This window comes from Asterias rubens, chromosome 4 (assembly GCF_902459465.1).
Source record: "Asterias rubens chromosome 4, eAstRub1.3, whole genome shotgun sequence".
Lineage (NCBI taxonomy): Eukaryota > Metazoa > Echinodermata > Asteroidea > Forcipulatida > Asteriidae > Asterias > Asterias rubens.
Genome location: NC_047065.1, coordinates 3,611,383 through 3,638,713, shown reverse-complemented (window position 1 = coordinate 3,638,713; position 27,331 = coordinate 3,611,383). Strand labels below are relative to the sequence as shown.

The following is a 27,331-nucleotide window of genomic DNA, read 5'->3' as shown; positions in this document are numbered from 1 at the left end:
ACTCGGCGAGGAGCAGGTGAACCTGAATAATCAATCCAATCACTTCAATCAACACAGTGAAACGTAACGGTGGTGTACAGAGGTTTACGGAGGTTTACGGGAGTTTACGGGAGTTTACGGCGGCATACTGATAGAACAAAAACTGTTGGGAAATACACACAGGATAATAAAGGTAATTTAAGAAACAAATATGTTGAGTCAAAAATACAGGACTTCGAAGAATAAACAACTTTGCCAATGGCACCAAAATTATACTGTCGGATCTATTTTATATCCTAAGTTAATACAGAATAGCTTTTGGACCAGAAAATAACTCCAAATGGCCCAATTCCTAAAAATAGAAAGGAAGTAATTATTACAGTAACCAATACATTTATACAATTGAAATAAGGGACATTAAATATTATACAATGGAGAAATACTACTTACGAAATCGGCAATAAAAACCAGCTTGGGTTGACTACGGAAAATACGGCGAACTTAACCAAACGATACCAGGAACAGAAATCACTTTTAGAAATACCGGCACCCAGGTACCTGCGTACAGACATATGGGCTTGCCACACCCGAAACAAAATTCCTAAGATGCCAGCAGGCGATTGGCTGTGGCCACTGAACTTTGACATTATGCAAAAAAGGATAAACTGATGAACGTAAGAGAAACGTTCAAAAAAGTAGTAACAGTAAACACACATCACCGGTGGGAGATGACAGTCTTCAACACATCAATTGTTTTAATTACATTAAAAACACGTTTTACCAATACCCATTACATAGCACTTTACACAAAATATTAGTCGGGAAAAACAAGCCCTTTTTAAGTGTTTGTTTAAAAAAGGCCCGCCCAAGTCCCTGGTATCCTATATTATTTCCAATTTCTCGCATGGTTTTGTATTTGCGATATAAGCACTTCGAGAGTGGGCGGTTCGACTGGTGCCTTCAAAACGTATATGAGAAGAGCGTGTAATTCATATTTCTTTGGGCGTGTTGCTTCAAAAGCTACCGCCGCATTGTCACAGCGTTTGTTATTTCAACTCGTGCTCTGAAAGGTGTTACGTGAAATGTCGATTCCGAAAAAATATTTGTGAATTGGAGAAATTTGTGCGATTTGGTGCACAATTATTTGACAAATTCAAGATACAATCTGAACGCGTGATACCAATTTTGCACGCGCATACTCAATAATATTGCGAGATGGTACGTGTTCTATTTTTGACGGCCATTTATTTGCTTTCAGTCGGGGCAGACAAGCTCTGTCAAAACGCAACCACCGGTACCTCTCGTAGCCTGTATTTCAGTGGCATAGCCGACCTGATCCTACACGGGTACGGATACCGGACCTTGGCGGGTATTTCGGTGATCAGTTGCGGCAATTTGTGTCTGTCTGATACTCGATGTTTCTCCATCAACTACTCCGAGCGGGATAAGGTGTGTGAGCTGAACGGGGCTACAGCGTCGCAGTACCCGCCGGCTTTGGTGGAGTGGAACGGTAGCTACTATTATGGACCAGAAGAGGTAAGGTAGACATTGTGCAGTTTTGCTACAGCGATCAGTAGTTTGGCATTTGACATAATTATATTTATGTCTTATTTATGAAATCACTTGATCACAAAGATGTGCAAAACTATAAGTATACGGAAGCGTTTGTAATGCATCCATAATTTTCGCTAAACTGTTTAGTAGGAACAATCACCAAACCAAAAAAAAATGATTTATCATCCGAAAACGAACCTACCATTAAAACCAAATCTTTCACTTTTCTAGTAAACCAGAATCTATCATTAACCTTGCTAAGCTTAAATTAACGTTTATTTAACGTTGAGCAGAAACCCCCAAATAACCATGCTAACCAAATATCAACAACATTGAATCAATGTCATTGATTCAATGTTCCCGTGTTATCTATAGGCCCATCATGCTTGAATCACTCTTCATAAATACCCCTAGACTACTCCTCTTGGTGGAGAGCGCGTCACGTGGGGGTGTTTAAACGGTTGATAATGACCAGTGTTTATAACCGGCTGGCTTCTGCGTGTCAGGCGCCCAAGATTATCACGCGGAACGCAATGTAAAGCTATTAGTAACAGCGCGTAATCTAGATCTAAGCGCGCGCGTAATCTATTTCTAAGCGCGCGCGCGTACACACAACCCACGCGCAACAGACTCTTCACAAAGTTTTTGAAAAAAATATTTTAAACCTCGAATTTTCAACTGTCAAAGTGTAATTGTATTTTTTTTTAACGTTTTTTAACAAAAGGGCATTCATGAATGGGAGTAAAAGAGTAGTCACTCGTTCTTAAACGTCCGTTTACAAACCTTGCAGGGTCGTTGCCGTGCGCTAAAGGCCCACGGCAATTCGACCCTGTCGGCTTTAAATGGCCGTGTATTAAGAACTCGTCGCTACCCTTTTATTCCCTTATTAAAGTCATCATTGCGTTGTCATGGCTCAACAATTGGGTAAATTTGTTTACATACATACATACATTCAAACACGAGTTGGCAGTTGTACCTACTGGTTGGACGAGTTGGTTGGGGTACGAGCTGGCTGGACGAGTCGGTTAGAGTAGGACCTGGTTGGACGAGTTGGTTGGGGCACGAGCTGGTTGGACGAGTTGGTTGGAGCACAAGCTGTTTGGACGAGTTGGTTGGAGTATGGGCTGGTTGGACGAGTTGGTAGGGGTACGAGCTGGTTGGACGATTTGGTTAGAGTACGAGATGGTTGGACGAGTTTGAAGTAAAGACTTTTAGAGTACGATTACGTGGCGTACGAGACGGTTGGAGTACAAGTTGCTAGGAGTGCAGAATTCAAGGAAAAAAGTTGGCTTGAGTACGAGTTTGTGTATATCTCAATCACTAATATTTCGTTTTATTTCCTTCGATTTTTGCAGCCGATGTTTATGACACAGCTCAAGCTAATCCGAAACCATATACGAGGTATGTTATGATGTATTTTGTGTTATTTCCAATATTAATTGTAGCTTTTTACTCACTTGGTGGATGCGGTATTTAAAAACAGTTACATTCTTCTCTATATCTTCAACAGCTACAGCCCGTCTCACAGATTTGCACGTCTCTGCTTGGTCTGAGTGTCAAAGAGCCAACCAGCACCTGTGTCAACCATGGGAGATACATCTAGTCTATGAGACTGGCTTCTACCGAGACATACATGTACCTTTTGCTACCAGCTTCTGGTACTCTGTACCTGATAGCAAGATCCTGGTGAACGCGACTGGACTGACCTATCACTCGCAAAGGCTCGACACAGATCCAATTATTACGAGCCAGTACTACGACCAGGCTGACCGTGATGGGCAGGGAGAGGCTTGCTCCGCATTAGACGCTCACCCCTGTACACTGGCAGAGTTGAAGGAGGCATACTTGAGAGGCTATCGACAACCATACAGGCAATGGCTTTATTTCTCGGTACCCGGACGCGATGCTCAACTGTTCAACGATGGTTGCGGTGGATACTCAGGTGACGAGTGCTATGAGGGCATTGTGGCAAACAAACCAAATCCCAATTACTTGGGTCGAGTAGTCTGCTGCCCAATATTGAGTGGAAAGATCTCTTCTCCTGAGCGTTCTTCTCCTGCCATGTGCTGCCCCGGGCTCATCAGCCCTCGAGACCCCTTCATCACAGAAGAGCTGTACGCTAAAGAAGACCGTGATGGGATGGTGAGTGCTTGCTCTGCTCTGCAAGCTCACCTATGTAGCCTTGCTGAGTTGAAAGAAGCATATCTGCAAGGGTACCGGCCACCCTTGAACCAAGCCGACTACTCCAAGGAAGTCTGGCCTTATTTTTCAGAGCCCAACCGCGACGCCAAACTGTTCAGTGACGGATGTGGTCTTTATACAGGGCACGTAGATGAGTGCTATGAAGACATTGTGGCACACACCCCGAGGCCATATGACTTTAGTCAGGTTTTCTGCTGTCCGCGGCTTCTGTAAATAATCTGAGCACTACAGTTAATTCACAACGTAAAGCTCAAACTACATCAAAAAGCCAGTAGGAAACAAAAGCATTTACATTATTACTTTAATCTGGTTGTTTCTAGACTGTCAGTCTAGAGACTATACATGATGTTTGAAACATCTGCCAAGAGGTGTTTGCTTGAACGAGGACCCTCTGGGCGACACTACTCTCTATAAGGGAGACATGTTATTATTTTCGGTTCGGCATTTTGTTCGGTTCGGCAGAATCTACGACGATAGGTTGAACTTGTGATGATCACCTTAGGGCACTTTGCGCCACCGTATGAAGGAGAGAGAGATGGGGGGGGGGGGGGGGTGTTCTATCCATTTCAGGTAAATCCTTGAACAAAAATGAATAATTGTAATAATAGTAATAATAGTAATATTTCGTAATTAACTGTTGTTTTAATTATTAATGGCTGTTGTAGAATGTTTGCTTCATTCGGTTAGAACGTCAATTTTTGTATACAGACATGTAAATATACATTAGAAGCACATTTGGGTTGCATGGTTGGATGGTTGGCTTGTGCGTATTAAGTGCTCGCCTCTCACCAAGGTGACCCCGGTTCGATTCCCGGCCGCGGCCATTATGTGAGAGTTGAGTTGTGCTAATTGGTTCTTTGCTGTTGCAAAGGTCGTGGCTTCGAATCTCAGCATACTGATTTGTTTTTACATGACTCGGGAAAGTACTGAGACAGTGCTAACAACACAAATCGGTGTTACAGTAGGGGTATTAAAGCTAAAGTTAGCATCGACTTTGATGTCATCTTGAGCCAAGTTCTTACAAGGACCATTTTTATGACTGGAGGCCGATATTGTCTGGTGCCCAACATAATGAAGTTGAGGACGAGTACCTGTTAATATCGTCAAGTATATAGTCGACAAATGGTGCTTTTGAGGGGAATTCTTTTGTTCGAAAACTTGCACTTTTTAAATTACCTTTTTCGTCTGCTTTGTGTTGATTTGTAAATGCTTAATAGTTGTTAATGTTAAGGTTTTTCATGGCATAATTAGAGCGTACTTTCTATACATGTAGTATACGTTGGTATTACTGTATGACATTTGACTTTCGTAGACAGACATTCTTTGTTTTATCGAACACTTATAAACACCTTTTGTTTTTATATTTCTCACAAGTTAAAATAATCATAACCTGCACCCACTGAAGCATACCACGAACACAAAATCCAACGCTTTACCAATCCCTAGAGGTTAATAAGAAGTAGAGGATGCGTGCTCATCCTTGGAGCAGATTATGCCAATTGGGTTATTTACGGCACCATTACGAGAGTGGTGTGTTGCGGCGCGTTGCTTTCAAAAACTTGATACCTGGTGACTTGAACATAAGTTATGTCACCGGCAGACTAATGGGGCTTGGTAGTCTATATAATAAGTCTTCACATAGTGCCCAGACAACCTAAATGTCAGTACACTTCTCATTCATAGCACACTTATGTAGTGTTGAATTATCCATCAAAATATTATCATCACGAACATTTTAGGTGTATTATTATTTTTAGAACAACGTTCCACCAGCTTTAGCGGCCATATTGAATCCCATAACATGTACTGCGATGACCACATCACATTTTAATCTATACTTGAACTAAAAGAGTACAACACTAACGACTTCAAAATGATGTCATTGATAGAATTTGTCAATATGATTACAAAGAGCAACCACAATCCAGCCTGTGTTAGCTCTAGTGTCTACATTGATGCAGTAAGATAGTCGCGTGATACTTCAGACCCGCCTTTTCAAAATTAAGTGGCTTTACAGTTGATAAACGATGCACATGATGGTTCGCAATAGTGAGCCAGGGTCCCAAGGTATAAAAAATAAAGGGTTGCCATGGTTACAGTCATGAAAAACTGAGAAAAATAACATCAAAACTGATTCAACATTTCAGCCATAATAATGGTATCATCAGAGGCCTATGTATATACAAAAAATAAAAAAACAATTATTCATCTATTGCTTCGCTAATTTCCTCAACAGATACTCGAAAAGTGTTAATTTAATAATTTTTAATCTCTTAACATTTTTGTCTAGGTGTTTAATTAAATATTTGTTATGTAGTTTATATAGATTTATATGAACTGACAACGGGCTCTACGGTATTAATGTACCATTAAAGGAACATTACAGAATTGGTTTTGCTAACAGAAAACAGTTGATGGCATATTAGTAATCCACCATATATGCTGACAAACCTGTAGAAGTTTGAAATCGTTTGGCAATCTGGGTCACGAGAAAGAAGTGAAAAACCGACTGCACATTTTGCATGACATCGATACAAAAAAAAGGGAATGAAAGGCTCACTGAGCGATAAACTCCAAACGCGAAATTAAATAATTTATTTCTCATCAAGTATGACATTTCAGGCAGAAACACTTCAAGGGATTTTTTCTACTATTTTGTTTTAGTTAGTTAGTTCAATTTATCCCCCTTCAATCATTTAAAATGACAAAATATAACATCAAAGGAGAGAAAACTTAATAGATTATAAAGTGGGGAGGTCTCCTAGAAGCGGGCTTGTTGGACGGAGACTACCGAATGACTGGCACCATAATTGACTATCATCATTAGACCGTGTAAAGTTTTCTGTAAATCTGTGATCTTCGCGATTATTTTCTTACCAGAACTGTAATACTCCTTTGAAGGGAAAGTATTATATTTTTTAATCGCTTGCTCGTTTAAAACATACACAAATACAGATATACTGAATAAAACTAATCCGTGAAAATTTCTTTTCAAAAGGTCGCGTTTTTTGTTATATTGCCTAAGATCCGGGGCAATTTATGTCCGCGCAGGAAGATTTGTTAACCCTCTAGTCACTGCACCGCCCGAGTTTCTGAAAACCAATTTTTCAAGATTCTTGCGGTAAACAACTGGAATCGTAGTTCAATTTTTAACAGATAGCTTAATATTTATGCACAATTTTTTACCCTTTCGGTAATGTTTGTATAAAAGTACAAGCTCCCATTGGGAACAATAATCGGCTCTCGAATATTTTTTTGTAAGGATAAAATGGACACAATAGCTTTTCAAGGCTTTTATCTGGCTCAATGCTCATACTAATTAAATGCGAAGGCGTTATTTTTCGACAATATCATCATTAATGATGAATAAATACAGTTTCCGTTGTGTTTACTAATTGGTATGAGCTAAATTATTTCATCGAAGCTAATGACGATGAAATAATTTAGCTCATACCAATTAGTAAACACAAAGGAAACTGTATTTATTCATCATTAATATTGATATTGTCGAAAACTAACGCCTTCGCATTTAATTAGTTTGAGCATTGAGTCAGATAAAAGCCTTGAAAAGCTATTGTGTCCATTTTATCCTTACAAAAAATATTCGAGAGCCGATTATTGTTCCCAATGGGAGCTTGTACTTTTATACAAACATTACCGAAAGGGTAAAAAATTGTGCAAAAATATTAAGCTATCTTTTAAAAATTGAACTACGATTCCAGTTGTTTACTGCAAGAATCTTGAAAAATTGGGCGGTGCAGGGACTAGAGGGTTAATAAAAATTATTGTTAACTCGTTATAGAGTTTTTATTGGCTGCACTCTTTATGAATTCACCACTAGCTTTCTGTACACCTAAACATTGTCTAAACTGCGAAGTTAATTTTGTAGCGGGTAACGCCTATTAGAACCTAAATGTTAAACGTTGGCGCTTTGCCTAATTACCAACTAATATTTCCACAATAATAGCAATGTAAGAGCGCTCTTCAAAATGCAATAATTGATTTCCCCGATAGTTTTTAGGCGAACACAGGAATCTATGGGCGTCCATACCCCCTCCCCCTCCCCGCAACACGTTAAGAGGAGCGCCCAATTTCATAGAGCTGCTTAGAGCACTAAAAGTAGCTATTAAAGCACAATAAAATGTTGCTTACCAGCAGAATAATGTTACCGGCCAAACTGCCATGTCGCATGGTAACTGGTATCCTGCTCATTAATCTGCTTAGCAGAAAATTAATAAGCAGTATTTTCTTCTTGAGCACGTTAGCAACAACTCTTAAAAATTGGGTCCTGGACTCATCGAACTCGCGTGAGCCCAAATACTGCATAGTTCCTCATGCGAACGAAAACGCTCTAGCAACGTAGCGTTTACGCCCCCCCCCCCCTCCCTCAGATAGTAAACAAACTACATACATAAGTAGGTCAATCTCTAAAACAAACAATGAAACACAAATATACTATAACAGATGTAGGTCCGATTTGGGGACGATTTGACCCCAACATATCTACAATCTTTTAAAAGTATAGCCTCTTCTTTACGTTCGAGATAGTTAGAAGCTTTTCACTGAAGGTATTATAGGCAAAACAAACCTGCCAATTTAATGAAAGTGGTACTCCAATTAAAATACAAGGGAATTATTTAGGAGGTTAAGCTGCACGTTACGCGAGCAAAAACGTGAACGTGAACGTCGGAAAATTGTGTCGTTCCTAGATGACGCCACCACTTTGGCCTTAAAGGCAGTGGACACTATTGGTAATTGCCAAAAACTAGCCTTCACAGTTGGTGTATCTCAACATATGCATAAAATAACAAACCTGTGAAAATTTGAGCTCAATCGGTCATCGAAGTTGCGAGATAATAATGAAAGAAAAAACACCCTTGTCACACGAAGTTGTGTGCGTTTAGATGGTTGATTTCGAGACCTCAAGTTCTAAATCTGAGGTCTCGAAATCAAATTCGTGGAAAATTACTTCCTTCTCGAAAACTGTGGCACTTCAGAGGGAGCCACTTTTTACAATGTTTTATACCATCAACCATTCCCCATTACTCGTCACCAAGAAAGGTTTAATGCTAATAATTATTTTGAGTAATTACCAATACAATAGTGTCCACTGCCTTTAAATTATTTCATGCTCACGTATAACGTCTGCACGTACGTACATGACGTGAGAAATGGTAACTTCACGTTATAATACGTGAGATTTTTACACACTTTGACATTCACCTTCACGTTTTTGCTCGCTATAAGGGGCCCAGAACTGGAAATTTTCAGAGTGTAGAAAACCTACATGGTTCGATTGTTCTTAATTATTCGTCATCGTTTAACGCGTAATATAAATTGAGTGCGTGTTTAAAATTAAAATTCAGTTAATAATTATCTGCCTTCCCTGACATGGCCTCCATCGGAATAAACCGGGAAATGGTTGTCTGTCTGTTTTTCCTCGTCGGGGGTTAGCCGTCTGCTACCCTGGGGGAAGAACTCTCCTCTCGGCCCGGCGCCCAACGGATCCCGTTGAAGCTCAGACCTAGCCGGGCTCATTTTTGCTGATCTCATCGGTTCAAAAGTTGGGTTGACTCTCTTTTTCGTGAACAAATTAGATGACCTAATTCCACGTGGGTTGGATTCTGCACCTTTTCCGTACACAGGTCCAGATGGACTAGTTGTTGCTAAAACTTTGGACGTTACCGGTTTTTCACTACGGTCTTCATTTACGTTGGGTGGTGGGTGATTATCCTCTGAGGGAAATTTTGTTGGTTGGTTGCGACTTTCTTGATTGGTGTGTGCTGCTGGTAGAAATGGTTGTCGTCTGCTGGCTGTTTTCGTTTTCCCGCCTTCGCTTCTGATTGGACCGTGACCGTCATCCACAACAAGAAATACATTATTCGGGGTGTTGACGTCACAACGTCCACCTTCAGACCGCGGGTTCAGTTGAGCCTGATGACCTTCTCTTCCCAGCTTGTTGTTATTGACATGCCCAGGGGGCCTAGTCCAACCACTCGAAACCGGTATTTTCCCTGTAGCCGTGTCGCAGGGGCAGCCGTTGCAGCACGGGCACACGCCCGAGCAAAAATGGCGACTGGGCGTTGTGCAACACCCGCCCAACTCGCAGCATCGTGTACGACGAAAACGGCCCAAATACCAGGGTATGTAACCTGGACGCCAGCAACACCAGTGGAGGAGAAAAATGACAACAAAACCAGCAATGCAGGCTACAATTACAACGAAGGGTATCCAGTCGATGTCGTACACCACTGGAAGTTAAAAAGAAAAACACCAAAGAGCCGTTGGTTTATATTAGTGTGTGAACAACCTTTTTCTCAAGTGGTATGCGTTGTTGTTATTATACAGACACAGGGTTGAAACTTCCTGATTCCTATTAAAACTTATAAACTGATCGGACTTTTCTAACATCCAAACAACATTTTAAGTTGAAAAGAAAAATATAAAACTATCGTGCTCTGTCACAAGAGTCTGACTAGTAAAAGGCTTTGCTTAATTATGTTTCAGTATATAAAAAAGATAGTCACAGTAATGTATAGAGACTTGCTATTTCATGCAGCCGGGACAAAAACCTAACCTGGGCAAAACGAGGGCGTCAGCTCATTGAGTTGGTCACTGTAATCTTCGTCCCCGCAGTTAGACACGCCCTGTCGGTCACATGACAGCGCCTTTGGGATGCATCGATTGGTCGATAAACAAACTAGGCGTGGCTCAGACTCATCTGTACTATTGCAGAATTGTTCTAGTGTGAGAAGATAAAGAAGGAAAAATACCAGTAATATAAATACTAATAAAAACAACTTGTAGATCTGGAGGCCATGGATGTCACACTTGGACCCAATTTTATAGAGCTGCTTAATCGGGAAATATTGCTTAACAATTTTCTGCTAAGCAAAAGGGAGCAGGATACCAGTCACAAATTGTACAGGTGACATTGTATTTTGGCTGGTTATTTTGGTAAGCATAATTGTTGTGTGCTTAGCTAGCTACGTTTTGTGCTGAAGCAGCTCTTTGGAATTGGGCCTTGACAATTAACAGGCAATCAATTCCAGGCAAAGGAAAAGTTTCAAATTTCATTGTTCACCTGTTTTCATGTGAATCGTAAGACAATGTGCTACCTAAGTAGTCCTGTCACATGGAGTTGTTGCCTCCAAATTGCCTGTGTGACAAGGCCCTAAGAGAGTACATTATGCACATTATACTAAACTATCATCAAACCTTTACACAGTTTCTCTGTTTAGCCTTTTCCTGGTGTTCCAATCTATCCCCTTTGTCTGAGATTCTGTCCCCATTAAGGGAAAGGGGGGGTTAAGGAGGATAATTCAAAAGAGGGCGCTATCACTATCAGAAAAGGTGTGTCCACATTTCGCCCAAAGTTCGCCGCACCAAAATCTCCGGCCACACACCGAGCCCCTACTCACACTATCAACTTATAATACAAAGACTGATACAAAGACTGTGGTGTGTTGATGCGGGGTTAAAACTTATTTATGTGGTATCGTTGTTTTGGGGTTTTCCCTAATTCTGCGAGATTTCTGCTGGTCCAAAGACCCTAATGATGACGTCATTTTGATAGTATCCTTACCGTCACTGAACGAACTGTAGACTGCCATGAAGTCCACCACACTCAGGTTACCGCTTGCATAAATTACCATACTGAGCGATGATTGGCTGGACGTTAACAACTGCGGTCGCTGGCTGCCGCACGTTGCGTTCAGTAGCAGTGATGACGTCATCGGGTCTGGACCATCGTAGAATGTCACGTGAGAGTGCTCACATAATGGGTCCGCGATGTACCTGTGTTGAAAAGACGTGGACCAAATTTCATATACAGATGTTCTAAGCAGAAAATGTTGATGAACATTTTTCTCCTAAAGCAGAAATAAGCAGGATACCAATCACAATATGTACAAAAAATAGGTTTTCCTGAAGGCGGGGCAAGTAAACGGTATTATTTTATTACACACCTTATTAAACAAAGGGTTTTCGTGGTGTAAAATGCTCGCGTTAACGCCAGGTAGATTCGTGCAGCTAAACCTCCCTATTAGTAGGCCTATTAGAAATATCTCCCTCCAATTCCTGAACGTCTGTAAAACAATCCTTTCCCCTGTTTTTAAATCAATGTTCAATAATGCAACATGGTGAGACCAGAAAAGAGCAGACGCTAATCTAAAAAATCGATTATTTCGTATAAGAGAGAAATGTAAAAGTAGCCTTGGACCGTATTCGAATGAGCGGCTACATCTATAGCGGCTACGGCTGTTGCTAAGTGTGTTGCTAAGGATGTCATATATACTTTAACGCCTGATGACGCGGAAATCTAGCCGTAGCCGTTTAGCTGTAGCCGCTAATTCGGTGACACAGCCTTACCTCCGGGACACGTCGAACCATCTGAAGTCGAGCATTACCCTTTGGAATGGCGGTTTCGCGCTGATGACGTATACACACAAAATAGTGACGTTGAAGATGTCACGTGATTTGCTGTCGTCATGCGACGCGAGGATCTTCCCGTACTGGTCCGTGCCGCTCTCCGTGGTCAGGCAAGAGCCGTCGGATGGCAAAATCAACATTTCTGTAGGGATATGCCGTGAAAGAAATGATTGTATTCGAAGAATAAAGATGAGCTTGCAGACCCAATTTGTTTTCATAATTTTCATAATGGTTTTGGAAGATGGCATATTCAAATGTTGGTGTATTGTTTTCGTTGTGTGATGGCATCGTCAAAATTCGTTCAAATAGAAAGTCTTTTTACAAAATAAAAACAACTTGACAAAAAACACTGGGTCATGAAACTTTATTTCGGTTTGTTGATTTACTTTATCAAACCAAAAACTATAGGAACAAATCTATTTGGTTTACAATAATAACAAAATAATAATTAAAAAAAGTGTAGGCCTATATGCTAAGAAAAAGACAAACTCAAGAAAATTGCACAACTTGAAAAAAAAAACGCTTGGTTATAATACCTTTATAACTCGAACCATTCCCTGCAAAATTATGAACATTTTACCCATAGGCCTACAGTACACCGACATGTGTTACAGCACCATGCGTACTCAGTACTTTCCCGAGTCCTGCAATTTAGGCAAATCCCCCGGTGTTTTACACAGGTGGGATTCGAACCCACGAACTTTGCCTTCTGTAAAATAGTATTTAAACCCGTAGCTAATTTAACATCTATTACAATATTAATTTTGCAAAGGTCGTGGGTTCCCACCCGAGTAGTCTGCCTCTCACCGAGCTAGGGAAAGTACTGAGTATACGGCACTAGTACACATCGGTGTATATGGGTTAAACCGAAAATAATATTCGTTATAGTTGATGCAAATTTCCATCTATTAAAGGGAAGGTACACTATTGGTAATTGTCAAAGACCAGTGTTCTCACTAAGTGTATCTCAACATATGCATAAAATAACAAACCTGTGAAAATTTTAGCTCAATTGGTCATCGGAGTTGGGAGAAAATTATGAAAGAAAAAACACCCTTGTTGGACGAATTTGTGTGCTTTCAAATAGGAATAAAAGACTTCTAGCTAGAATTAGTCTTTTATTATTTTAGTGAGAAATTACCTCTATTTCAAAATTTATGCTACTTCAGAGGGAGCCGTTTCTCAGAAGGTTTTATACTATTAACAGCTCTCCAATGCTCGTTACCAAGTCAGTTTTTAAGTTAAATTTGTTTTGAGTAATTACCAAACGTGTACCTTCCCTTAAAAAAAAAACCTTTTTAATACCTTCAATGAGTGAAATTCTTCCGCTTAGATCGCTCCGTGGTTCCCTTTGACGACAAGCCAGGGTGTGTTCAGTCAACACTAATATGATAGACCACACGATGCAGATTACCATCCATACTTGAAAACCATAAGCTGATGCCATAATCAAAATTGGATGAATTCATGTAAGTCCTGAGCGGAGGAAGCTTACTTATGAAGATTTGTTTTGAAATTTTAGATCAGCGGGCTCAAAAACATTCGTCAAACAACCTCGTCATTCCAACTCCATTGACAATGAATGATGTAGAAACTGTGTACTCGTCCTCCTGTGTATGAGGCTTTGTGCTCAACAAAGACATGGCGCGGAGTGATTTTGTCAAAACTGTGTCAACAATGAAGCTAGTCTCTCCGCGAAGCATTAAACAACATAACCGAAGTGCGAAGCTAGTATAACTCTGCTGTTGAATGTAGTGCATGAATTGCAAACTTTGAATTATCGCCGAGATAATTCGACGTACATTTTGTACACGTGTACCATTATGTACAAATATTTTTTTTATATATAGTAATGCTGTTTAACCCCTCAGCCCCTTGCAAAGTATAGATATCCACAAATGCAAACAAAGCATTATCCTATACACCTGAGCACATGTTACAAAACATTGGATTTAATGTCTTCGTCTACACAAGTATAATAGAACGTGACAAAGACATTACTTACACATAACACAAAGTTATGTTACAAACTAAGCCATTATGGGTTTTGGGAGGCATTGCCTGGAAGTATTCACTTTGCGGTTGAGAACTTATTGCTGCATTTCATATCGTCTTTAATGATATTTTGTTTTCAAGTGCTTGAACTTTTGGTTAACGGTTTTCTTTTTTAATTCATTCTTCATAGGCCTATTAGGTTGGCATGTCAACTGGGTAAACCGTGGTGAAGTATGTCATACTGAAGTGTAGTTCAAATGCAAATATTTGAATAAACACAGGGACCGCATTGCTGTAAAGAGCATAATACATACAAGGACGATCGGAGGCTTTTCTTAGACCAAGTTTACTATTTTGTTTTACCCATACATACACCGATTTAGCACTGACATGTACTCAATACTTTCCCGAGATCTGTGAACAAACTCACAGGCAAGGTACTGTACAGTGCTAACACACGGTAGGCCTAGCCTACGGGTGTCAATGGTAAACCCAATCAGTATTCTTTATCCACGATGCAAATTTGCATCTTTTAAAAAGTTTCATAAAATTGTAAATTAAACAAATGTGCAGAAATTGTTGAATTGTTTCTCAGTAACAGTTACACTGCATGCCCTTTGGTTTATAACATCACGTTTGTGACCAAATTTATGGGCAGATAAAGGAAAACTGCTTTTGATGTTACAATCGGTTGGAAAATGGCACAAAGTCAGAGTACGGAGGATGGAAATAAATATGTCAATAGAGAAACTTGAGCTATATTTGGCAACGGGGCCATCGCTTGTCATGACAATTTTAGCGACCTCAATTTCTAATTATCTACAAAATATTCAATAAAATGTGTTAAATTATGTGTACTACAACAGGACATGTATTATGTAAAACAATAACTGTTGAACCCCTGATGGGCCAATGGGTCATTAAACGTCTCTTGTTTTAATTCACGGTTTCACGCAACCTACAGCTGATTATTTTGTTATGGGGGGGGGGGGCTTTTATTGTTATAAATATATTATTTCAACTATAGCTACTATTCACAGTTATCCATGTCCTTTTACCTCATCAACTTAAATCGTTTGATTATTTCGCGAATGACTCTTTTTGGGGGGCAACGTTGAGTGGGGGTAATGACCTCACCGTCACTATAGAGCATTGAGAAAGGATTCTATGGTCCTTTCTGTATTGGTTAACCGGTTAGAGGGTATGGTTAGACATAGGCATAGGCATAAGCAACTTGAGATTTTAGCGGCGGAGCGACCCCTGTCGGGTTATTGAACCGGGACAATAATTAGTTGAAAACCACCTGTTCTGTCGCCATGGTAGCGTTGTAATCTCCGTCATATGGTCACCTCGGTCGCGGGTCTCTGGAATTTAAGACTCAAAATTGAATCAAAGCATCAAAGTTTGGCAAGAAGTGCGGCAGGAAATAAAGTCACTTGGATGCTTGGGTATAGAGTCGGACTAAAAAGTGTTTTAATTTTATCGAAATGACGATTGTCGGCTTATTCTGAGAAGATTGTTGACTAATTAGTCAGAGGAATTAGAGTATTTGTTGTTTAATTGAGGAGGTTACATTGTCACTCGACGAAGAATGCCGGATAAAATAAGGATGACTTCGTTTCAGCCGCGCGGCTCAAGTCTGCGACGGTCTAAACGAAATAACATTGGGACCAGCACCAACGACCTCAACTGTCTGGTGGCGGATGCTGCCGGCCGGCTTCACGACGTGGAGAAGTGCTCCCCGTGCCAGGCGTCAGCCAAGCGAGGCTCCCTTGCTCCACCACCGCCGAAGGATGCGGTGTATATGCGGCGACACGCGGGACTCTTTCACTGTGTTTGTCTGATCGTTGGGGCGAGCATCGGTCCGAACATCTTCCTGTCACCGTCTGTCTTCATTGCCAACTCGACCTCCGTGTGGTCCTCGTCGGTGCTGATTGTCTTATGTGGTGCTTTGTGCACTATCGCAGCTCTATGCTATGCTGATTTGATCACGGCATTCAAAGGTACAAGATTTGTAAATGTTTAAATGAAATGACGAAGTTGATAAAAGTAGGTATTTTTCACAGCCTTTCCTTTTACGTAATCAAGGGATGTACAATGAAATTTCCTTTGAAAACCCCCGACCATCACCAGAAAAAAAAAATATATATATATATATATTAATAATGTATATATATATTCCCTAATCCCTTTCCCCCTCTCTTTTTCTATAAATGGATATGTATTTGTTTGTACTTGTTTTATGCCACTGAAGAAGGTCCGGATTGGATCGAAAGCTAAGGCCATCTACCCTATTCATTATATATTAATAATGTAGGTATAAAAATAATAACAAAACACATAAAAAGACATACGTTGTAACAGCTACTACTCTCAAAATGAAACAAGAAAAGAAAGAGTTTTTTATGTAAATTGGTCATTCTTTAATACCACTACCTTATTTGCTTTATGGTTTCATCAATGACACTATAACACGGGACACGGCTATATATTCATGAAGGTAGTACCTCCATGCTCTATCGTTGTCTAAAATGAAAGTGAATCATTTTAAAGTTCAAGAAATTCCGAAACTTCACGTTACTTCTCAACCATTATGATGAGAACGTTTCCTTCTTAAACATTTTCTGTCCTCCAAGAGTCCGGAGGTGAGCTGATTTTCTTCTACCGACCTCTCGGGGACCGAGCGGCCTACATCCAGGTATGGATGTCCCTGGTAGTCGCTCGGACCGGTGGGGCGGCCGTGGCCGGTTTAGTCTTCGCTTCGTTGCTGGTCTCGCCGTTTTATCCAACCAGCTCACTCGGAACCCCGAAAGCTCTCATCCGAATCGTCGCTACAATTACACTTTGTGAGTATTTTATCGTCACATAGTGGTCAATCTTAGCACTTGTGAAATCGAGCCCAAAAGATTTAACAATATTTACCCCAACCCTTGGCAAGGTGCATTCAAGACATTGAAAGGGGGAGGTTGACACACTTATTAATAAACCGACCACAATGACCAAACGAGCAGTGGTCACAATCATGCCTAAAATAGTATAGTTTATGCTCAGTGATCCTCTTTTTGATTTCTTTATTTATATCATTGTTTCAAATCAGAAAATGTACTGATTATAAAGATTATTCTAGAAAGAAAGAAAAACATACGTGAAATATATCCCTTAATTGAAGTCATAATTAGAGAAAACTGAAGGCCTATCTGATAACCTAAAAGAGAAAACGCTACAGCTAATTTCGGTTGCTAAAACCAAAAGTAAAGACACTGTGTTTACATAATGACAAATTAGCATGTTTATTAAAACTGGCTGAATCACTCGACGGAGTAAGGCCACATATTTTTCACAAGCTTGTTGTTTTTACAAGGTTTGTTTGTTCTCACAAAGCATGAACATTATAGTTGCTCGTGAGTGTAATAACTCTATGTTAGATGTTAGAGAAAGGTTTAATGCAAATTGAATCCCTCGGCACCAACCTCACCTCAAGTCCACCGCCTTGCTACCCTCAATATTATTTTGTATGTCCTTCTTAATATGATTTGTTATAATATATCCTTTATTAGTGGGAATTTTCTATGTGAACTGCATGAGCGTACGATGGACTCTGCGACTGCAGGTTGTCTTTACTGCTGTCAAGGTTGCCGGTTTGCTGTTCATTATAGTCGGGGCAATCATTACCATATCCCAAGGTAAGATTAATGAGACTCAGCTTTTATAAGCACTCCTTTGACTTTCCCCCCTGTTAAGTATGAGGGGCTATCTGAAGTATGGTGCCTGTTCCTTCACAACGCACCATGTAATGGTTTACAGTAATGGTTTACAAGGCAATACAAGGTGATGTGGCGCAATTTGCTGCCGATCACCGATCAAACCAGGAACACCGGGGCAAACCCCCTTTCCTTTTGCGATAACTGCACCGCGGGTTCGTTCACGTGCATAGGACAACACACGGAACCTAAATGTTATGTCCCATCCGAAGGACATAGTGGTTCGTGTCTTGCTTAAGGACACAAGTGTCACGACCGGGACTCGAACTCACTCTCTGCTAAACAGAAACTCCAGACCTCGAGTACGGCCATCGATACGCCCTGAAGTTATCCTTTTTACACAATACAGAAAGCTATACGCATCGATACGAATTGCCCTGGAAAAACATAGAAACTAACATAAATTTATGAGTGTTAGTTTTTTTTCAAGTTTCGAGTTTCGAGTTGGAATTTCCGAGTTTCAAGTTGAAGTTTTGGATTTTCGAGTTGACTTTTTCAAGTTCCGAATTGACTTTTTCGAGTTTTAAGTTGAAGTTTACTACTTTTCGCAGTGACTTTTTCAAGTTTTGATGTTGCCTTTTCTGAGTTTCATGTTGAAGTTTGAAGTTTCGAGGTGAAGTTTTCGAAAAAGTAAACTCGAACTTTGAGAACTTGTACTCGAAACTCGAATAAGAGAAGCCCTCAAAATGTACATGCTATGACAGGAAATAAGTTCATGCCCAAGTGACCCACAATATTTTTTTTATTTAAATATGATATCCCTTGTTTTGGCAGGACTATAGAAATCCATTGTAAACCAAAGACTTTTTTGTGACCTCCCCGCAATGTGACCGAATTATGTCACTTTCGTAACAACATCATACTTCCGCGATGTTTACGATCAACAAACAAACTCTCACGAGCACCGTACTTAAGCCTCTGGCTTTATAAATATAAATAACCACTTCGGTGTGTCTGCCGATGTCCTTGGGGAAATCTGGCCCCCGGAGGTTCTGTCTCTGTACTTTGGGGGACAGAATCTATTGCCAAATCGGTACTAAAATTTACGTTTTTATAATCCCCGCACCACCAAGGCCACAGCCAGTGGTGTGAGTGTAACTATAGATATCCTTTTTAAAGGGAGGTTTCACAGCCAATTAAACTGTGAAAAGGTGAACAAGTATAACAGTCCGCGTGAATTCAACATTAAACATCATTAAAATAATATTTACTTGCAAGTTCTTCAAAACTTACAACTATGATAAACGTCTAACTTCGATCAGATAATATACACAATGTATTAAGCCCGACTGAAGGGTGTGCATCTAAAAAATGATCAACATTGGTAGATTGAATCTATCAATTTCACAGATCTAAACTTAACTTCATATCTAAAGATAGTCATGGTACAAAACTTCCCTTGGAACATTTTTTTCCCAAAAGGCCATACTAGGATTAGAGAAATGGGTAAATGTTTCGCGGGTAACGCTTCTCAGATTCAAAATTGTATTGTATTTTGTGAGAGCTAAAGAAGTGTTTTTATTCTTGAAGATATAGAAAACACATTGGCATTTGGCAAAGGACTTCAATATAAGCCAACTAACTTAGGATACGAATTCCAACACGTATATAAGAACTTGCACTTTCTTGACGTTTTACAATTTATAGGTAAGACTGACGTTTGGCACCATTCGCTCAGCTACAGGGCAGACTTTGAGTTCAGCAAGCTGGCCAGGGCATTTTTCAATATTATTAATTTATTTATTGGTTGGTAAGTAACGCAGTAATTCAGTAAATGCTTTGTTGTTGATGTTGTTGTTGTTGTTTTGGTTTTAAAGTCAATGAGCTGTTCCTGCTCATGTTTTTTATTCTGCAGTCTGTGTGATATTTGATTGTACAGCGCTTTGGAACAGTGTTAAAGTGCTTTAAAACGCAATTAAGTTAAGTTGAGTTAGGTTAATAATGTTGTTAAAATTTAAATCCTGGACTAGTGTAAGTTCGTTTTGGTAATTCCAGATGAATGTTTGAAATTTACGTGCAGAAGCAAATGTTGGCAGCTCTGCTGCAGTGTTGTGCCACTTTAATAACTCTATGCAGAGAAATTGCAAGAAAAAACACACAACACATGATTTGATTAGGCAAATACTTGATGACGATTCAACATTTCTAATTAATGTTGAGTTTTTTTGTTTTTTTTTAATCTTCACAGGATGGTGATTGCATTCATAGCTGAAGACATTAAGGACCTTGATAGGTAGGTCTAAATATTTAGGAGACACTTCCAATGACAATGTCTTTATCAAACGTTAACGAAAACCAAGACACTGTCCGCTTGCTGTATATAATAGGTGATGGCTCCAAACTGAGCCAGTGGTAATGCATGTCAATGCAATACTTCAAAGTCACCTGGAAGTGGTATTTTTTTAAAATAAAGCTTTTACATGTACTTTTGCACGTGTGTTTATCTACGCATCGAGGGGGGTCTATGTTTGATCGAGGCAAAGTCTTCTTTTTCCGTCACAAAAGGGGTAGGCGGAGTCAACCCCCCAAACACTTAATTAATTTTGACAAGCAATTAGTCAAAAAATTTGTTTTATTGTTAATAAAACTCTTATGTTTAAAAGAAAAAAAATCCTATTTCCAGGTGCCTTTCAATTAAATACGGTTTTTATAAACATGCCTTCTAGAACAGGAGCCTTATAGCTTGGCAGTTAGCCACTAGCCCTGAATTTGTATAGGAAGCTTGATTTTTAAAGCGGTCAACTTTTACCACCGTTTATTTATTTATTCATTTATTTACTTATTTATTTCCTTTATTTACCCAGGGTGAGCCAAATCAGTAAAAAAAAACCTGGTTTCCATTAGGGCCCTCCATAAGTACATTGTTAAAAGCAAAGTGATTAACATAAAGGTAAACACACAACTCTCATTATACAACTCACGATGTAAAAGTTGGAAACTAATAAGCATTCTCTCAGCGTGCTACCAAATAACAGTGATACAAGAGGCTTGCGGTATATACTTGACAGGTTTGAAACAAGACAATTAATCTTATTTGAGTTGGGGCCAACTTACAAAATACTCTTTCGCCATTTTGTCACCAACATCAGTTTAGTTCACTTCTTGTCTCAAAAAGGCTAATTATTGATATCTGTTTCCTATTAATTTCAGAACTGTTCCGTTGGCCATGTTAATCAGTCTTCCACTGATAACTATCATTTATGTTGCCGTCAACTTTGGCTTTTTGGCTGTTCTAACGCCGGAGGAGGTTATGAGCCAGCAATCAATTTCCACGGTAAATCACCTCTTTATATCCGAATTTCAACATTGGTCAAAATTCAACGATGGACAAAGCAGTAATTCACTATTACTCTCTCAAAGAAAAGTTGTCACATCTCAGGAGTTAATTTGTGCAAGCAGCTGGTAAATTAAAGGTCCTCAGATTAATCATATTGGTGAAATCGACGGCAGATCTATATATACCTGGGTTAATTGAAGCCTTTTGTTTGCTTAACTAACGACGTTTCATTCGTATGTATTTATATATTTACTAATGTTGTAACTTATTGGTTGTTTGATTAAACATTCAGATATTTGCAAACCGTGTGCTAGGTGACACATGGGCGTGGCTGATGCCTGTAACGGTCGCCGTGTCCACACTGAGTTCATTCAATGGCCTCGTCATGGGAAGTGGAAGGTTAGACATTTTGCGATTCATTTCTCTCTTTATTTATTATGTTTATTACGAAGTAAGTGGTCTCGTAACAATTGCAAATTTATACTCTATTTATTCATTTATTGATTAATTTAATGTTTGTACGAAGTTATTGTCTTTGGGGTTGAACATAGAACAGTTTACTAGAGTGGGACTCGAACCAACGACTTCCGGATTAACGTGCCTGCCGGCGCTCTACCAACTGAGCTTTTCTGGCCCTATGTTGGTGGTCTCCCTAATGTTGTCAATATCTTTGTTAGGGTTGCAACAACTAAATAAGTTGTGTAAGAGTATAGAACTATTAATCCCGTTTTGTAGGTTCACGTTGTAGCAAGCACCCTCCATGTTAACAGGTTTCCTCGGACGTATATAGATTTTAAGTTCACTTATATTACGAGGTATTATTGGATTCATTACCATAAACAAAATGTGCAGAAAATATCATCATAATAATTGTAACTTTTACGTATAGGTTAAACAATTATAAAAATACAACCGGCAATAATTTTGTCTCAACTGTCCGATAGCCGTTCTTTACTTTTCTCGTTTCAGGCTTTTGATGGTAGCGTCTCGTTTACGCTGTGCTCCGGAAATCTGGTCCATGCTTAGTGTCAAAAGACATACACCTATTGCTGGCTTCCTTACATATGTAAGAATCAATAACAAAACAAATTCGATATCTTTTTACTTCGAGAAGTTTTAGTCAAAATCGCCAAATAAGATTTGTTTGCAGTGCGTGGTCAGCGATATATTTAAAGAAGTATACAAAGGAAAGGTTTGCAACATTACGAGCTTTTGTATTAAGTTGTAGATCATTATAAGGCTTTACATCTTGGTTTCGCGCCTTTAATATGAAATGTATGCTTGAACTTTCATCTCCCCGTCCTGTTGCATCGCAGCCTTTTCCTTGACAAAAATATAAATAGTTGTCAGATATTTTGACAAAATTTGAAAATTGTTTGTTTTATTTTAAAAGGGCATAACAAAAAATCTGCGATATCCCTACAGCTGAACATCTTTCTCGATCTGACATTCTATTACGGTGCCAACTTCTATGTTTGTATCATCAAAAAATCTCCCACTCCAAAATATGTCCCCTGTCGGCACCACTAGCCGAGAAAAAAAAACACATGCATAATATACGGTACTAAGCGACAACGTACACTAACACATTCTTTTGAAAGAAGTTTTGCAGCAGATACCATGGTGTTTTATCAGATGATTGGCTATTAGAAAAAAAGTTTTAGTAAATTTCCTTTTAAAAATTTAATTGACAGTTTTAATTCTCTCGTCTAGATTCCAATCACCTTGGTTATGATTCACATAGACGGCTTGACATGGATCCTGTCTCAACTGGCTTCATTTGCATGGATATCCGTTGCCGTTGCGTGCTTAGTGCTTCTCCTAATGAAGAAGAAAGTACCAGAAATACATCGGCCGTATGAAGTATGTACATCGATTCCAACTCCTTCAGAAACTTTACACCAGCCCAGTATTCTCACTTGGTGTATAAAAAAAAAGCAGAAAATAACAACTCTCTGAAAATGTTGACTCGGTATTGGTCATCGAAGTTGCAATAGAATAATGAAAGAAAAAACACCCTTCCGCCGATTTCACAAAACTCTTCCTAACTTAAGACTAATCTTATGGACTTAGGACGAGTCCCAACCCTGCACTGCAGCATGCAGACCTTAAGATTAATCCTAAGTTAGGACGTCAGTTACTCGTCCTAACTCGAGATAAGACGAGTCCTAACTCTTTGTGAAATCGACGGCTTGTTGCACAAATTGTGTGCTTTCAGATGCCTAATAGAAGGCTTCAGGTCTGAAGTCTTTGCCTTGGGCCTTGAAATTTCTTATTTAAATGAGAAATTACCTCTTTTTCGTCAGAAACGAGCCGTTTCTCACGATGTTTTATAGTAACAATACTTAAGCTCTCCATTGCTCGTTACCGAATAAGTTTTTATGCTAACATAAAATCGCTCATTTCCAGCTTTCCCCGGGACCCGGCACCATGACACGATATGGCGATCGGGCCTTTTCAGTCATAACTCCAACACTCTTAAACAAGCCACCCACCCACATTCAAGAAGCTCCTTCATTGGACGGTTTTAAATCTTAACTTAAAACCAATCTGTTTTCTTTTTTTGTCAATCTGGTTATAGCGCATTCTATAAATGTTGTAATTATTATCATTATTTATTATTATTAAACGTTTTGAGTATTTATCAATAGTGCCCAGTGCCTTTAATTGCTATTTTTTGTTTATTTTCCATACGCAGGTGCCAAAGTCCTTCCCAATCACATTTCTCATAATAAGTCTAGTGCTCTTCGGATACTCCGTGTATCTCAACCCAATAGCGGTAGTCGTTACATTCAGTGTGGCATTCCTTATTGTCCCGCTCAAGAAGCTCAGCGATAAAGTCTTTCAGATGAATCCACAACTTGAACGTAGAGGAGGTAAGATTATTGTAAAAAAATTAAAGCTTTGAAAATTGCATTCTTTTTATTCTTGATTTTACACCTTTGTTTATTTATTTCATTTGTTACGCCATGTTCTTTTTCAATTTTTTTTTTTTATTTTTTTCTCTCATAGAGCGAGTGACGTTATTCCTGCAGAAGCTACTCATGGTTGTTCATCAAGAAATCGATAACGAATGTTCGACTTAGATTTACTTTTACAAAGACAATTAACATGCTGGGAAAAAATGTGGTGGTTGTGTAGGGAAGTTGAACAAATCTATGCCACATAAAGGTGACTAAACACGCACAAGTAGTTGGCTTAAAGGCAGTGGACACTTTTGTTTTTTTATTAGCATACAACCTTTCTTGGTGATAAGTAATGGGGAGAGGTTGATGGATAAAACATTGTAAAAAACGGCTCCCTCATAAAGGCTGATATATAATGGTTGGGGGGGAGGGTCACGGTTATGTATAAAACCCTTTTTGTGATTTGTGGGCAAGGGTTCTAAAAAGGGTGGGGCTCTCCGCTGCCCAACACACCCCTCTGGTTACGCCACTGCCTCAATGTTAAGTACATAATATTTTGTTTTAAATTATTTACCACAAAACAAAACGAGTAGTTTGTTTCTAAACTGAGATCACGAGAGTGATTGAAGTTATTAAAAATTGCAATATATTTTGACCGAGGAAAAAAAAACTCAAAATAGTTTTTAGACACTAAACAAAAGTAGTTTTCTTGTACATTATTATTATTATTAACTTTTTTTTCTATTCATAATTTCAACAATTAATTTAGATACAGATAATGACAAATTTATTATAATAGTTAATAACTCTGTAATAATAACGTCTAAGTAACATTGAATGCCTAAAAAGGTGTCCCATTTGTCAAGTATGGACTAATTAATTGAAGATAGCTTCTGATAATGCCGATGGGACTCGTGTCAGTTATACATACATCGGGCGTGCAAGCTTTCGATAGATCATTAGATAGACAATGTTAACTTTTGCAATTACTGAATGCTAGTCTAATTCCCCTTGAAGGGTATGTTTTTATACACAATGTTCACCCATCTGATAGTAACAACTGGTGAGAAATTCCATACTTTTATCTGAATCCAGACACTTTTCAAATGCATCTGCCTGTTAAAAAAGAGAGTAATTAGTTAAGGTATTATGCAGGACTGGTGAGGATAAAAACATAATTTTAGTCTGAAAGACGACTTACTGATTATGAAGTTCAAAACAAGAACATTTTCTGTGTGTGAAGTAAGTCAAATTTGAGACACATTTTTAAGACCAGGAAGAAATGCAGCATACAAAAAAATGAAGCATACAAACAAACCAAGCTGACTTGAAAAAAAAAAAAAAAAAAAAATTAAAGACAATGTGTTACATGCTGAGAACTGCATGGTTTTTCACTATTCTCTCCTGACTCATGCAATGGATTTTCACAGGTTTTTATATCATGTATTATGGTTGTTCAAACAAAACTTGAACAATGTATGTGACTATTTTGCCAGCTCTACCAATCCTGTATAATACCTTCATGTATTACTTTCTTCAGATTAAAAGGAATCGTGTTCTTTGATTGAAGCCAAGGGTACTGTTCCTGAAAGCTTGAACATAAAATATATACTCCAGATGTTAATAAAATGAAGAAATGCCTTCATTTCGAAACAACCTAAAATCTTGTTCCCACTTTAACATCTTTCTGTAATAAAATACTCTCACCCTCGAGTAACATTTAATGGGGTTTAAAGTTAACGTTATATATTGGAATGCACTATTCATCAAAAAATGTTCAGGTAGCATTTAAAAGGCCTGGAATTTCATTCAGAAAGAGGCAAAGCCACTTTCCCCTGTGGGTTGCTTAAAAACTTGTGAAGAAATAAGAATTTTGTTTGATTACAGGGTTGGGGGATTCTGGCTTGGGCTGTTACCTAATTGGCTGCTGCGGCTTGATTGCCTTAGCAACCAGCCGCATCCGCAATTTCGGACATGGCTCAAGGCAAAGACCATGACAACGATGGACATGGCCTCCAAGGTGAGTAAAGCAAAGACCAGGGCAACAGAGGGCACGGCCTCCACTGCCCAGGTCAAAGACAATGGCAACAGAGGACATGGCTCAAGTTAAAGACCAGGGTAACAGATGGCATGGCATTAAATGACCAAGGCCTTGACTAGGGCAACAGAGGTCACCGCCTCCACTGCCCAGGTCAAAGACCAGGGCAACAGAGGACATGGCTCAAGTCAAAGACAAGGGTAACAGAGGGGATGGCATTAAATGGCCAAGGCCTTGACTAGGGCAACAGAGGACATGACCTCACAGCTCCTTACCATTTCCATACCTGAATGGAGGACTTATTTAAATGAGAATGCAAGTCAAAACTTTTTCTCAAATTTAGCATAATCATACTACCTGATTCAGAGGATGCTTTTAAAAATAAAGATACTAAAATAATTCCAACAATATCAGTTCTCCACTTAAAATAACGAGGTAATGAAAATAAACTGTCTTAAAATGTGTTTTTTTTTCTTCAATAAACAAAATGTATTCATGAGTAAATAAACACCTGTTTATTGTGGTTATATTTATATTGCTGCACATAAACAAACATTACAAGAAACTGATTGTTTGCACTCATATACAAGTCCTTGATACTTTGCTATGAGTGCTCAGGCAAGGTTGTCAACTCAATTTGTTAAAGTTCTATCTATTGCCCTTCTTTGGCAAAATGAACTTCTCCGTTCCTTTAATATTAAAAACAAAAAAGTTAAAGTCACCAACTAAACAAATAGCCAATGCCCATGACTCAAGTCAAATCTCTTTAAGCTGCTCAGCTGTTAAGCATAGAGTTACACATTGTACTTGGGAAAAGTTACTTTCTTGGCACAGACCCAACATAAATTACATAGGATTCTTGACAACAATCTGCAAAGTCTGTACTTTTTGCAAGGCAAGGCTTGAAATCACACATGCAAAGATCAAGCAAGTAAAAACTGAAAAAAGAAGCACAGAAAACTCATGAAAGTTGAGCACACTTCAACTTCGCACCAAATCTTGGTTGTCTAATTACTGAACTGAGTTTTTAAGTGCGTGAATCTCACTAGCTTTGCTGGAGTACCCTCAAACAAAACCTACTTAGCAAGTATGTCAGAAGCTTCTTTGTAACAGACATGCAACTTTGCTATCACCCAAATTACAAAAGGAAACTGTCTAGAGCCCTCAAGGTTTGTACTCTGTTTCCAAG

The 27,331-nt window shown here is 39.0% G+C and overlaps 2 protein-coding genes across 2 annotated transcripts; one reads left to right on the top strand and one right to left on the bottom strand.

Moving 5' to 3' along the window:
- Window positions 1-9,108: 9,108 nt before the first annotated feature.
- LOC117288850 lies at window positions 9,109-13,612 on the bottom strand. The gene is made up of 5 exons (XM_033769703.1): window positions 13,471-13,612; window positions 12,106-12,307; window positions 11,321-11,532; window positions 10,313-10,477; window positions 9,109-9,986 (listed from the first exon to the last, which is right to left on the bottom strand). The coding sequence occupies exons 1-5, from the start codon at window positions 13,610-13,612 to the stop codon at window positions 9,109-9,111; spliced, it is 1,599 nt and encodes a 532-aa protein (XP_033625594.1).
- A 1,966-nt stretch (window positions 13,613-15,578) lies between these two features.
- LOC117289009 (cystine/glutamate transporter-like) lies at window positions 15,579-26,012 on the top strand. Its single transcript, XM_033769905.1, has 11 exons — window positions 15,579-16,163; window positions 16,797-17,006; window positions 17,718-17,843; window positions 19,569-19,671; window positions 20,110-20,154; window positions 21,072-21,195; window positions 21,491-21,597; window positions 22,168-22,264; window positions 22,912-23,061; window positions 23,897-24,074; window positions 24,211-26,012. The coding sequence occupies exons 1-11, from the start codon at window positions 15,752-15,754 to the stop codon at window positions 24,282-24,284; spliced, it is 1,626 nt and encodes a 541-aa protein (XP_033625796.1). The 5' UTR covers window positions 15,579-15,751; the 3' UTR covers window positions 24,285-26,012.
- Window positions 26,013-27,331: the final 1,319 nt, after the last annotated feature.